The 15,368-nt window shown below is 41.8% G+C and overlaps 1 protein-coding gene across 3 annotated transcripts in view; it reads left to right on the forward strand.

Annotated features, from left to right (window-relative positions):
* The first annotated feature begins 9,835 nt into the window (after window positions 1–9,835).
* Window positions 9,836–15,368, forward strand: part of LOC135505018 (src kinase-associated phosphoprotein 1-like) — a 41,137-nt gene continuing 35,604 nt past the window's right edge. For 2 of the 3 annotated variants that reach the window (XM_064924032.1, XM_064924033.1), the window contains exons 1-4: window positions 9,836–10,089; window positions 11,327–11,432; window positions 11,872–11,897; window positions 12,084–12,200. In XM_064924032.1, coding sequence (XP_064780104.1) covers window positions 10,050–10,089; window positions 11,327–11,432; window positions 11,872–11,897; window positions 12,084–12,200 — 289 coding nt within the window. In that variant the 5' untranslated portion in view covers window positions 9,836–10,049. The remainder of the gene's footprint in view (window positions 10,090–11,326; window positions 11,433–11,871; window positions 11,898–12,083; window positions 12,201–15,368) is intronic. The other variant, XM_064924031.1, reaches the window with a different exon arrangement.

The raw sequence follows: 15,368 nt of genomic DNA on the forward strand, positions 1-15,368 counted from the left end.
AGCAATCGTTTTTACAAATAACATTTGAATTACCGCACTCATGGTGCTGCACTTTACTTGTCACATGTTCAAGGATACTGCAGGTTTACAGGGTTTAGGTGCACTAATTTCTGCAAACAATTTAGTTTCATGTTTGCACTATTTACGGGTATATTCTACAAATACATTTAGATAATTATGTGAGAAGTTAGAAATAAAATGTTTGTTTTGAAAAGTCTGTATTTGTGCTGATTTGTACATTTTGTGAGTCAATGAAATGTTCCCATACAGTAGGCTATAAATAATTTATTGAATGTAACAATAAGGATATGTTGTAAGAAAATCTAAATCTTTGGAACTAATTGAATTCTTCTTCGATGTTCTTTCTACGCAAACAGTATTTTGGAAGTCAACATTGTTTAACTGTTGTTGAAACTTTTACATCTGCCTACTCATGAAATTAGGAATCAGATGGAAAAATATGTAATTTTCTTTGAAATGCAATTCATATTGACAATCGCATATGACTGATTTCTATATAATAGTTTTTACAAAATTAAACTTTAACAAATATATCATGTTCTGTCTTTCATTGCTGTTGAGTTTTACCCATTCTTTCCCTTTGCATAATGTGACATGAGGAGTCTTTCACCACACATGGGGTGGCTACCAATGACCTCTTCACCTCAGAATACCCCCAGGCTTTCTAAACATGACAACAAACTCCAGGGTGCCAGGTTTCACACTAGATTTGTTACCCAAATTCAATTTGGCTCTGCACAAATGCCATGCCCTGAGATCCACAAACAATTGGTACAGGTTCCCACTTACACTTGCCACTTTCTCTTCTGATTGCTATAATAGTTCATTAGAAAAGTAATTGGATAATCTACCACCACTAGAGCTACATTTATAGTTAAACCTTGTATTCTGCCCTCAGCTCTTCCTTAAAGCTGGCAGGGGCTTGACAACCCTGTTTCATCTCCTGATGTTATAGGCAGGCTCAATATTTGCACTGAGTGTTAGGTTTGCACAGTTCCTGCCCCAGAGGCACTGGCCTGTCAGTGCCCTCTCCCCCAAAGCTGAGGTTCATTCAAAGTTCACCCACAAATGGATTCACAAAGGCCTCTAGTCAATCTGTCAGGACACCAGAATGGCTTTGACGAGTCAACTGAAGGTCTCCCTCTCTTCCTTTTCTTTGCTTTTAATATTCAAGGCTAAAAAGCGGCAGGGGATATTTTTTCATCTACATATTGTATGGCTTATTAGACAATTGTAGTGTCATCATAGTTCCTTACATTTTTTTTACCATGAATTATTAACAAAGAGGGAACTGGTGCTAGATGATGATCATTCCATTAAAAGACCTATCTGCCTCATTGCCTCCTGCCACAACCCATGTGGTCCTCTCCTCCCTCGTTGTCTCTTTTTGAAGCTGACTCTCTTCCTCCCATTTGCCCAATTAGACCGTTTGAAACAAACAGTCATCAGGCAAGCCATGATGATTTGAAATACATCTGAATGAGGTTTTATGTTCTCTTCTAGCAATTGGCGTCAATAATTGATAGATTTTCAACCAATCATCGTTTCACTTTAAACTTTACACTGAGCGTCACCAAAGAGAATATGTCAGGTTAGTTGCCATGTATCTTTTCTCTACCCTGACAGTCACAATGGGGCCTTGGGAGGTGATGGCAGTAGATATAGTGACGGCTGACAGGTCCAACAAAAACAGGGAAGGGACTAAGTGCAGGACTTGAACCCAGAGGTGTGATTCCTGTCCTCTCGCTTGGTAATACCTCAGACCTCCCACCAGGGCTCTCCACCTGCGTCACAGCCAGCAATGGAGGAGCCAGCACCATGGAGACAGATGTTCAACCAGTGAGATGGAGGATGGTTTTTCACCAGCCTGTCAGTGTGGCACTACAGCTCTAACTGGAGAACGTAAAACAAGCAGGGCCAGGGATTTAACATGCAATAAACACAGAGATGCAAAAGGCAGAAACGCAGGCAGAGAATACTACTAGGCACAATGGTAATGGCGTAAGCTATAGCATGAATGCCAGCTGAAACACAAAGAGCGATAATACATAGCAACAAGTCAACATTTAGTCATATTTTTTTAACATCGTCACTGTAACATTTTCTGACACCAAAGAGATGAATAGTGAGCCCCATGCTGGTTGCAGTTGTTGCAAGCTCTTTTACAAGTTGAATGCCTGGCTCACTTCCTTAGTCTCTGGTTCCACTGTGGCATGTCACACTGCAGGGACACCAAGCTTCAAGGCAGGGACAGCAGGCTTCAAGGCAGGGACAGCAGGCTTCAAAGGATCTGAACTGGATACAGTATTCATGGGTTAGGGGGTTGGGGATTGGGGAGTTCAGGGGCAGCACAGAGAGATCCCTTTTGTTGATTATCGAGGCAGAAATCAGGGTGGTATCCTAAACATTTTAGAACCAGGATAAAAGCTTCTTACAGGTGTTCAGTAGGCCTCAAAGATAATGGCACATGTCCCGCTTTCCGCGTGATTCCTTTGTTGTGACAGTGGTTCATTTGAGCCAAGGTAAGTGTCTCCAAAAATCATCCCCCTCCTTGGGAGGCTCATTCATATCTGCATCCCCAAGCCAACTTGCAGGCCAACCCCTCATGAGTGCTCCAGCAACTGCATCCATTCTCTACCCTATATGCAGGCTAACCAGGAGGGACAAGTGGCTGGGCCAGGGTTAACGTCTTGATACTTTCTGGAATTGCCTCCAGGATCCAAATGGCCACCCTAATAGTTTGCCACGGTGTGCCTGTCAGTTCACCATGGCTGTTTGGCGTAAGAAAAACAGGAACGGGAGAAAAGCAGAGTAACGAAGCAGCGCTATGGAAATAATGAGGGGTGGTGAAACGGGACGATTGTAACCATGGCAGGTCGAGTAGAATAAGGCTAAAATGCTGTCACAGAACATCCACTCTCATTCGGCTGCAGGGTCTCTTTCCATTCATTTAAAAAAACAGTTGTATTGTTCCAAATGGAGACAGCAGAACTCAATCAGTGTTGCGTCACATGGTTCAAAGCTGGCCAATTCGATGCTGCCAGGAGTTTGAGAAATGAGAGGTGACAGTTCATTTTCCCAGTGACAGTCTGTCGGTCTCGCTTGCTGGTTCCCCAGTCAATTTCCAGTGTGCAGTGAAGGCGGAGTGTTGGCTGAGATAGACAGCAACCCCCTTCTCCACCACTCTCTCCCATCGACCTCGCTGTGCTTTGTGTTCCAATTAACTGGACAGCAGTGGGTAAAATCACTGGGGAAGCCAGAAAAAAAGTCATATTACAACCTACGTGTTGTGATAATTGTGTTGTTTGCTCTATAACCTGTTAGTTCATATGCCTTGAGACCGTGATAAATAGGCCTAAGGCTGAGTCAATGAGATGACACAGTGGCAGAATAAATTCAACCACACCTGTGTTTCATCACAAAACTGGAAAGCATCCTCTGTCAAGTGAGGTCCACAAAGCATTCTGCATGTAACAAACAGTTACATGACCTACAGCATGTTCAACCAAGTTAATGTTTCCGACTAAACAACTATTGATTTAGAACCACATAGAGTTACTGCAAGTCACAAAGAAAACGGGATTTGCCTCCACTATTCCAGCACCATTTAAACTTCAACATTTCAACATCATCAAATTACCTATGCTTAGTCTAACGCAGTGACAACTAAAATATACCAAAAACAATTTAGCCCAATCAACTTAAGATACATATGATGTGGCTGTCCATGGTTCTGATTTCTGTGTGTATGTGTGTGTTTGTTCGTGCATGTGCGTTTGTGCAAGTAGAAAAAACATGTTGACTCATGCCAATGCCATCCTCCTCTCTTTCATGTTGAAGAAACAATCTATCACTCTGTCATAAATTACACACTTACATTTTTTGTGGTCCTAGGCTAACTGACTAAAAAGCTGGCTTGCTAGCCTAACTTCCTTTAATGGGAAACTTTAGCTAGTTAACATTAGCCTTCTACATTTAGCAACCTATTGAACATACATCTTCTCAGAATCGCCATTATAATCATTGGCCAGTACAGAGAATTAAGTAAAACCACATCTCCAAATCCCTATCTCCATCCATAGCTAATTTAGGAAAGGGACAATTTTAGCTAGCTAGCCTCCGGAAGACTACAACACATCGAGATCCACAACAAGTTTCTGTTAGTGACGTACACTCTCGATGTGATGGGAGTGAAGCCAAATCCAAACTGGCTTCCCTTGACACTTTTTTTTGGGTGCGCCAGGACCATTCACAGTTGAGCTCACTCAGTTTAGCTCAACGCTGATTGACTATTATTTTAAACTTTTATTATCAAGGGAGGCCAAACGCACGCTGGCTTCCGTTGCATTCAATGCTATGGGCGGCAACAATATCATACTCTTTATGACCAGACAGCGTCAAATATATGGCCTACACATACAGAGACAGAGGTGCGCTGTTTCGCTCGCTCGGATGCCTTCTCTGGTGAGATACATCCAGCCTCTTGCGAATTGAAGGTAAATTATGAAACCCAAGAGATGCGAAAGATAAATTATTTAATATGTTTTTTTTTGTTGGTCAATTTTTGGGGGGAAGTCTGGCTTCCCTTGGCGTTGATGAATACATGCCTCTGCTGGACAGAGAGAAGCGGTGACATGCAGGATCAGAAGCAGTTCCACACTCCTTGTGTCCTTCCAGTCTCTCAATCCACGATCCCATACCCCTGTGCAAAATGTTGCTTTTATTTTACTAGAGGGTGGAAATAGGGCAGATTCGTCTTTTTCACACTGCCTCAAGGGACAATGTCTGAACAGTGAAAATGTTTACAGTTGTTATGTATATCAGAGATAGGGAATTGTTCCGTAAAAGACAACGTTCTCCAGCACAGCACACACTGTAGTGAATCAAGTTATGCATAGACAGCTACACCATGGTTTTGAATATGGTTTGGCATGATTTTCTTCTTTCTTAATTGATTAGAGTGACTCAAGCCTATACTTTCCTCAGTCAATACCTAACTGACCGACTGAATGCACAAGGTTCTCTACAATAGATCTAACATAAGCGCTACACCTGACTCTGGTGCTCTTCATCTCACGTCACATCTTACTACCTTCCAAGACCAACCCACAGCCCTCCCCTCTCTCTCATATATTTGAGCAAAGGGTGGAAGGGGAATACAATGATTCCCTAGGGAAATCCCTAAAGCAAACTACCTCTTTTCACCCTCTTCTAAAATGTAAACATTTGCAGACTCTTAAGAATCAACCCAAACGTCCTTTCAATAGTGCTTTTACATAAGTCGTGATGTGTTTTAAGCAGACGAAGACCTTTAAGCAAATGGCCATGTTGATGGTCAAACTGTTCATGTCTCCTCAACTAGTTAGGTCCATTTGAGCACTGCGTTTCGAAGAGGTAGTAAAACCATCATACACACAATACTATTTGTCCTTTTACCCTTATGCATTGGTGCCTGCCTGCCTATCTTGAGAATGTATGTATTGAGAGTGAAGTGTGGGGGTGGATATACACACACTCTAGATACCCTCAGGTTTCTCCTGACTCTCTCTCTCCTGGCTCTATCAGATCAGAGACAGTCCCTCCCCACTGTCCCTCCCTTCTGTCCCTCCCCCACTGCAATGTAAATGGAAAGGAATGCACAGATAAAGAAGCCTGGCACTAGAGATGAGAGGGTAGAAGACAGGAGGAGCGAATGCTAAAGGGCTTTCTTGAGGAGATGAGAGGTGGTCGTGACAGTGTTGGTAGTGGGAGATCATAGCAGGTTCCCCTCAGCAGCCCAGGGTTGCGTTTGATACAGGGCTTTTGTCACTCTTTCAGCGCTGCATTGTTGGGTGGTGTAATCCCTGCTGGATTACAAAGGGCCTGTCCTTTCATATGTGTGAGCCCAGCAGGCAGGTGGTGGAGGAAGGAAGGCTGGTTCCTCTAGCCCTCACAGGAGCATGGCTGGGGGGACAGTGGAACACGGGTCAAAGGGACAATTACATCACTGGAATTCCTCTCCCTCTGACCTCATCTGATTTCCTGTGTTAAGGCTACAGGGTTAATGGGCTATCAAGCTAAAATACTACTATACAGGATCTTTGTGGAAAAATGAACAGTGTGTAGTCATATTTGTAGTTGAAACATACTCAAAATAAATGTAATTATGAGAAGATTAAAACAATTTTCAATGTGTACTGTGTATCACATTTGTTGATGTATCATATGGTTCATTAGGTTAGCTGGTTCTGAAAAGAGAGTTAACTGAGTGGGCTGATCATTCATTTCCTGTGGGCCTCAGAGAGCACACCAGAACAGACCATAGTTATAATCCTAATGACAGGTCAAAGAGAGATGAATGGGCAGAGGTCAACAGACAGACATGCAACTGTGGCAAAAGCCTTTCATTTTCATCCAATTTAGATTCAATGATTTATTTGTTGAAGCAAAAATGCAATTCTCTCTCAGCAGACCCATAGCAATCATGTTAGTTAAATTGATTGGTGGTGGATGCGTAATCAACACATTCTAAATGGGATAATATCTCAATATGATTTTTTTTTCATCCTTAGAATAAAATCATATTTAAGCAATAAGGCCAGAGGGGGTGAAGTATATGGCCAATAGGGGCTTGTGTTTCCCAATAGCCTGCTGGAATGGGCTACTGAGGATGGGGTCATAATTTCAATCACTAAATTAAATATGAATTAATAGTTCACTACAAAATTCTTCCTTGAGAAATACACTACATGACCAAAAGTATGTGGACACCTGCTCGTTGAACATCTTATTCCAAAATCATGGTCATTAATATGGAGTTGGTCCCCCCTTTGCTGCTATAACAGCCTCCACTCTTCTGGGAAGGCTTTCCACTAGATGTTGGAACATTGCTGCGGGGACTTACTTCCATTCAGCCACAAGAGCATTAGTGAGGTCGAGCACTGATGTTGGGCAATTAGGCCTGGTTTGCAGTCAGCGTTCCAATTCATCCCAAAGGTGTTTTATGGGGTTGAGGTCAAGGTTCTGTGCAGGCCTGTCAAGGTCTTCCACACTGATCTCGACAAACCATTTCTGTATGGACCTCGCTTTGTGCATGGGGGCTTTGTCATGCTGAAACAGGAAAGGGCCTTCCCTAAACTGTTGCCACAAAGTTAGAAGCACAGAATAATCTAGAATGTCATTGTACACTGTAGCGTTAAGATTTCCTTTCACTAGAACTAACCCGAATCATGAAAAACAGCAGAATCCCGAAAAACAGCCCACAGTTGGCACTATGCATTGGGGCAGGTAGCATTTTCCTGGCATCCGACAAACCCAGATTTGTCCGTCGGATCGCCAGATGGTGAAGTGTGATTCATCACTCCAGAGAACACGTTTCCACTGCTCCAGAGTCTAATAGCAGGGAGCTTTACACCACTCCAGCCAACGCTTGGCATTGCGCATGATGATCTTCGGCTTGTGTGCGGCTGCTCAGCCATAGAAACCCATTTCATGAAGGTCCACACGAACAGTTATTGTGCTGACATTGCTTCCAGAGGCAGTTTGGATCTCGGTAGTGAATGTTGCAACCAAGGACAGACAATTTTTACACGCTTCAGCACTTGGCAGTCCTGTTCTGTGAGCTTGTGTGGCTACCACTTTGTGGCTGAGCCTTTGTTGCTCCTAGACGTTTACACTTCACAATAACAGCACCTACAGTTGACCGGGGCAGCTTTAGCAGGGCATACATTTGACGATAGAGCTTTGATAACTTCCAATTAACTAAACATGTCCATTAATAATCACATAATAACACAAGGCTACAACAACAATAAACGGAAGTTATGGGCTATTTATTAAATATGTATGCCAGCTCCAGGTAGGCGACACAAGTGGAACAAATTGATTTGCAATGACTCCAGTGATATGGTCATTTCAACATATTTATTGTATCAAATGATAGCCTACAATGGCATGTACATTAATAGGCAACTTCTTCTTTTTTAACTAGGCAAGTCAATTAATTAAGGACACATTCTTATTATACAATGCCACTTACTAGTAAAGTCCCCCAGGCCAAACCATTCCCTAACCTGGACGACCTAGAGCCAATTGTGCACCGGCCTATGGGACTGTGATACAGCCTGGGATCGAACCCGGGTCTGTAGTTACGCCTCTAGACCGCTGCGCCACTCGGGAGGCCAACAGATGCAAATGATGGCCAACAGATGCAAATGTATCATTATCCACATTTAATGTCAGTATCATTGAGACTTTTCCTCATAACAGAAGCACATGAGGAGTTTCCATAAGCAGTCGACATTAGAATGGAGTTTAGAACACCTCCGTGCGAATTTATCTAATGCGCTCTAGTGCGCCCAGTCATTTTCCAGTGCTTTGTCGCCGATTTTGTTGATGCGCATCAGTTCTAGCGTGTTCATACGTTTCATGGAAAAAGGGTTGAAAATAGGTGTCTCCATAATGACCATCTAAATATCCTGCCTACAACTGGTTAATAAAAAGTTTACAAGACGTGCGCGCGTGCTGCTCTGTCTCCTCTCACTCACGTGACTCAGCCAATAGTGGACTCTTGCTGTGTTAAACGCTAGTCGGAACGAGGAAAATCGGAAATTTCCGACTTGATGATTCGTTGAACGCGGCACGTGTATAACTACAACCGTTTTAGCAGCTTCGACATTCCAGAGTTGCCTAGTTCTGACTAGCACATCAACGCAACATAAACTGCGTGCGGCAGTGCCCTCGCCACCACTCAATCACGCAGTAACAGTGTGCCTCACTGCCTGATAGTCATTAGCAGCAGGTCACAGTGAAATATTATACACTTATTTATTTTTAAAAAGAAATGTCATGGCGGCCGCTGTGTAATTTTAAAGTAGACCAAAAACCTGCAACCGATACATTTTCACACGTGACATCGTTTTCAAAGTAGTCCGAATCTGGAAAATTACGACAATTACGAACATGGCAACCCTGAGTGATAGGAAGACAAACTGTTTTCGAATACTCATACTAACCGCGGTAACCGTACAATTTGTGACGTGAATTGAGTATATAGTGTATACTCATTAAGTATGTATTAGTATACAGTATGTTAGTATTGGTATTCGAACACAGCTAGAGTTCTAAACCTATAGACGCAACATTGCATAAAATCAATTAGAGAAGTGAACAATTATTCCTTAGCTGTTAATTTTCTCGAAATCTAGTAGTTGAACATGTTATTACTCCAACTTCTGAAAGTGACAAACTGACACGTTTTCATTTTCGTCAACAACAACTTTATATCGAAGGAGTGCCTTTGATTTGACGGCCTGCACACGCGCAGTTCAGCGAGAGACGACTGTTCGACGTGTTTTTTAATATATATTAATCTCTGTTAGACGTGTTTCTGCGCATGAGTTGAGCTAATCAACGTCGCCATGATATTGGCTACAAGCGTGATCGTACTGTCTTTGGTAGCAAGCACAAACACCTCCACCCAATCAGTCTACAATACTGCACAACACCCTTCGTTACTATGACAACTAGCGTATCCATGTTAGCGAGTTACTGGTGGCTGAACACACATTCGATTTGGTAACTTCTAACTTTCAGTTTGGACAGTCAGTATCCCAAAATGAATGTGAAAACAAACCTGAATTGAGCATTATGGCCTGCAGTGTGAACAAAGGCTTTATTCATACTTGAAGTTGGATGCATACAGGGACTTTGAACAAACTGATGTGACGAGGTGATATAGACCTAACAACTGAATAACATCATTCAGAGGAAGCATTTAGTCACATCATGCTCCGCCCCATTTTTGCAATTCTTATTTTGCATTAGATGCATGCACAGAAATAGTTTTTGTAACAAAAGTGTACAGGTGTTGCATGAGTGTATTAGTATAGTGCGTGAGTATCCACATGCTTTCATTTCAAGCAGGGAACTGTTACACTATGACAGGAGTCCGTCCGGTCTACACAGATTCCATAACTTCTCAAAAAGTATAGTTTTGATTGACTTTATCAACATTTGTCTGAAAATTCCTCTGGCACTTTGATGGAAGGATGGGGACAGTCTCTGAAGAAGTTAGGAGGCTTTTGAATGGTAATGTTATATATATATTTCTATTGATTTTAAGCAGTATGATTTAATGTAAGACTATTATCATAAGGATGGAATAGAAAATCATATACTGTGCGATTTTCAATATATTTGTCTTATAACTAGAATCATTGTAAGAGGACACATTGTATAACTGTATGTAGGCCTACTGATAGGTTTTGAATTGCTACAACTTAAAATGCCAATAAGGCACTGCACATGTCTGTTAACATTATTATAATGTGCTACAGAATTCAGTGATTTATGTTCAAAGTGATCGAACCATCTGGACTTGTTACTATGCTTTTATCTACAGTGGCTCTGTGAATAACTGCATGTGCCTTACTGTATTTCATATTCTATCGTCTTTATGACAAGATAGTATTACAGATTTTTACTTAGTTCCTTATGGATATTCCTCATAGATTGCCATCTGATTCACACTGTAGAGTAACTGTCAATGTTTGCAAACATGAACACTGGCATCTGCCGTATTTGCATGTACTACTGAGCAACCTGACTTGGCCCTTTGACAAATATTTGCAAATGCAAACGCCTTAATGTGATAATAAGTGGTGGAAAAAGTACTAAATTAATATACTTGAGTAAAGTAAAGATACCATAATAGAAAATGACTCAAGTAAAAGTAAAACTCACCAAGTAAAGTACTACATGAGTAAAAGTCTAAAAGTATCTGGTTTTAAAAGTACTTAAGTACAGTTGTGGAAAAAGTACTCAATTGTAATACTTAAGTAAAATTAAAATGTATACATCAAATTCTTTATATTAAGCAAACCAGTAAAGTACAGATACCCAATAAACTACTGTAGTACTTTAAAGCATTTTTTACTTAAGTACTTTCACTCCTGGTAATATTACAATTATAGGAAACAAAGAAATCTAAACAAGCGCTATAGTTCAACTTGTTTTTCCTGGTCCAGCATGAAAGATAACATTGTTTCTGATATGCTTGTGACTTGGAATACAGTTTGTGATTACATGTCAAGGTGTAAATTGTAATGGAAAAAGATCATAGTATCATAGAATGGCTTGAGGCACTTAAAACAATGTGCATTTTTGTAAGAGTTCATGCTCCAGGTAATGAATGACAAAATATCCTAAATGGCCACTTAGTAAATCATAACATATTTTATATGACATCTTCTCAGAATTGAGGTGGACAGGTATATCTTTTTTCTTCCACTTATTAGATGTGTGACTTGCCTGTCTTGTCTTTCAGACTGTGAGCTGTTTGTATCAGATATCCTACAGGATGAGAACCTCAGTAAACATGCCAGGGAAACACGGGACGTCTTGCTTAATAACTTCAGGGTGATCTACTCCAGGTATGTAAGGCCTACCAGACTGTTCCTCCTAGTTGGCCTCTTTAACTCCCTATGCACACACACAATAATGAAACAACCTGTGTCACTTAAATTTTACATTAGATGTTCACATTTCCTGAAGCCTTTTTGATGATGGAAAGAAGCGTAAACAATTTGATTTTAGAAACGTGTTATTGAAAGGAAAAGAGGTATGAAAGTAAGCACATGAGAAGAAATGAATAGTCTCTGCATCAGAGATGTCTGCACCGGAAGCCTTTTACTGCTTTTCACTCTGTGCATGGTGAAGGTTGTACTTATTTGCGAGAGGTTGTGTCCTGTGGTCTGAGAGGCAGGAAACCAAAGTAGGGTGTTTGGTGTCATTGACGGAAGTGTAAGCACCTGAAGAATCTTAACCTAATTTGCAGTCTAAATTTAACTAATCCCCACTTTTATTTTGCAGAAATCCTCAGGCATTTCCCTTCAGATGTAAGTGACTGCATATTTTACACCATAAAATGGTTTGAATCGTTACTTGGGATATAACTATTTTGTGCGCCATTGACATACATTTGTGCAGCTAACCCATTTGGCCATATCAGGGCATTTCCTGTGTGCTGTTGAAAGTCCTCCCCCTGGCCTCCTAATCCTGATGTAGTGTTCTTACCCACCTAGCTGAGTCCAGACAGGAGGACAGTTCAGATGACAACCAGAGCTCCAGTCTGGGCCGCTCGGCCCCCTCAGAAGACCTGTCAGTGGCCTCTGACTACCAGGACGAGGGCTCTCCCGACTGTGAGTAAAGGCTTGGTTCTGTGTGTGCGTGCTGTGTACGTGTGTGAGTGTGTGTGTCTCAATGCAACATGCTTATGTGCTAAGCATGTCTGAGGGTGTTTGCTACATTATATTTGGGGTTTGTAAGTGGAACATAGGGACTCCTACTGTGCGTTTAACCTGAAAGATATCAGCACATAGAAGGGGTGTCAAGTAACAGCTTGCCCTCTAGTGGTTGGGTCTGCTGAATGGATGGAGTGTTGGTGGGAATACTAAAGGGGGGGGAGGTTCACACAGACCTGATAGGTGACCTAGAGCTCTCTCTAGTGGTGAGAGTAGTCTGGAGCCCTCAGTGGATCCATCCGTGTGTACAGGGTGGGAGGCATAGGCCCTAGTCAGTTTCTCTTAGATCAGCCCACACAGAGTGTGCTCTGTAGCTCGAGGCTAATTAGCTGATTGATTAACCCTAACCCTGGTCTCCTCTCCCAATTCAGTTTGAAATACAACACTGTACCTGAGGGGCCATGTGTGTTCCATCTCTCTCCCTTTATCTGTCTGGCTCTCTGTCTTCCATTCTCTCTCTCTCTCTCTCTCTCTCTTTCTCTCTCTTTCACTATCTCTGGTTCTATGAGACATGGTAGTACTTGACTGGTTGTTCAGAAGTGACACAATGACTCACCTAGAGCCTTGGGTGTCCCATGCTCTCAGTGGGTGTCATGCGATGATGATGATGGGCATTCCTACATATAACTTCTCCACTTTGTGAATTTAGCATGTTGCAATATCTATTTTCAAAGGTCTGTTTGACTGTGCTTTTTCCTCATTGGTTGTACACCGTTGCTTCCTGAACTAACTGTCTGCACCAAAGGGCAGCTGGAGTTCTTAGTTCACTGTCTGTTCACTAGCCAGAGTAAATTACAGATATGGCTTTACCCGCTTTGCAGGGCAGTCCATTTTAAAGGAAGAGGGTGTGTGTGAAAATAATGAAATGATGAGCCAATGGAATCATTTTACATTTTAGGAAGAAAATGTATTAATGGTTTAATTACAGAAGCTGGATATGCATGACTGATTTTAGGAGTACTGCCGTTCTAGTCACCCATTCTAGTCTAGTCACAATTGCCTATAGGAGGTTAACTTTTGCTTTTGCCTCAGTAACAATCCCAACGTTTTCTATTTAGCCTTATGATATCAAACAAGATAAGCTTTATCCTAAAACAATTGAACAAATGTACAATGATTGAAAGAATATCAAAGTAAGAATAGGAAAAGATTGATGATATGGGTTCAGTTCCTGTTCTCAAATTCTCTGCTCCCTAACCTGTGTTGAAAAAGTGTGTTCAAACCAGGTAGGAAACATAACACCTACTGTTATTTCACTAAATGGCCTGGCCTGTTTTATCCATGGCCCAGTTCTTCAAAAGGTCTCTATCTGGATTTCACCAATTGGATAGGATTAAATGCATAGAAATAGAATGAATAGAACGGACAAGTCATTGACTTGAATGGGGAGTCCCGTTCTATTCAGTATATTTCTATACATTTAATCCTATCCGATAGCCGAAATCCAGATAGATAACTTTTGAAAAGCTGGGTCCAGTGGACTGGCTGACACCAGATTTGTAATGGCTGACAGGAACAGATGGATCCTCCATTGTTTTCCTCTGTGTCTGCATGGTAATGTGAACTGTGTTTCACCCATCGACTGCACGGTTGACCTGACCGTGCCTGCAGCCTCACCCCAGCCCCAGTCTGGTTGACAACAGCCCCCATCCCCACCCAGCACTCCCCCAGTGTGAGGAGGACTTGCAAAGTGGAGGGAGGGAAGCAGTAGATGGGGGTCGAAGTGCTATGAGCCTTGGCATGCCGTTTTGCAGGGTCAAGTTTACAATCTGTCTTAAAAGAAGTATAGGGATGGTGCGTTTGTTTTGTGGCCATTGTGTGGTAGCCGAGGCGATAACGGTATTGCAGGAGCATTGTATCAGGAGCAGTCAGTTCTTCTATTTATTTTTTATATATCAACGTTTTTGTGGTCATAAAGATTGTTTTCATACATTGTTATCTCCCATATTTGTTCAGGTGTGGAGAAAAGGTCTCAATTATTAATTTAGTAATAAAACACCTAACGTCGATTCACAGTGCACATATTTGTTGTTGAAAGCATACATGACCAGTTCAAGCGGAAACCAACTCCATCACCCAAATTGGTATCTCACCAGATGATTAGTGTCTGTTTGTTGATCCATTTGATGGGTATGATCTATGGATAAACACGTCTGAGTGGTGAGAAAGATATGTGTGTTAGAAACAGGGGAAGGCAGAGGTACTGTGTGGTATCAGAGAATACAGGTGGCGTTGGGCCCTTGTGTCTGCTGACTGTGACAGATATCAGAGACAATGGGCAGCAGGCTCCAGCTCTGCCAGTGCCAACACTATTTCCTGCACCGATTACGTCCAACAGGAAAAAGGCCAAGATAACCATTTTAGTTCAGTTGTATCTCATTTTTCTTCAATTGGGTCATTAGCGTATCAATCTAGAATGTTCATTTCCAAAGAGTGTGCCGGCATAAAATTGTTTGAGTTTTTGATTGGTCTAATTTAGTGCAGAGAGAGTTCAACAGGTGTACTTTCAATTATATTCTAACTATGCTATTGAGAACAAAATGACATTAAAGAACATAAAAAAAGAAAGGTTCGTGGGTTGTATATCTAGAGATGTTCCTGACCCAAAGCTGTAACACAGAACAGAAATAAATAATGATATGTGGGGCTGTAGCAAGACCTTGAATGGCCTCTGTATAGTTTGTGGTTTTAGTGGAGGAAGCTGTTGTACCTCAGATCCAGATAATTTTTTATTTTAGCTGGTACTTCGCTGAATTTCATACAGTACACAGCACTTCGGTGAGAAACAGACCCTGAATTCTCCCTGTATGGGAAGTGGCCATGCTACCTATCCACTGAGTGAACTTCTGACCCCTGGCTTCTTAGCTGGTCGACCTGTCAAACTTCCGAACCTGTCTTGAGCAGGGCTGGGTAAACCTGCGGCCCACGGGAACTGAGTCGTGGTCTCAATTTACTGTGGAGAGTTAGAATAGTAGAAAACACAAGGTGCAATTTCGAAATTCGGTTGGGCATAAGCAGTTTTTCTCTGGTTATGCCAGTCACTGACAGCCAAAATGTTTTGGATTG

This window comes from Oncorhynchus masou, chromosome 18, assembly GCF_036934945.1.
Source record: "Oncorhynchus masou masou isolate Uvic2021 chromosome 18, UVic_Omas_1.1, whole genome shotgun sequence".
Lineage (NCBI taxonomy): Eukaryota > Metazoa > Chordata > Actinopteri > Salmoniformes > Salmonidae > Oncorhynchus > Oncorhynchus masou.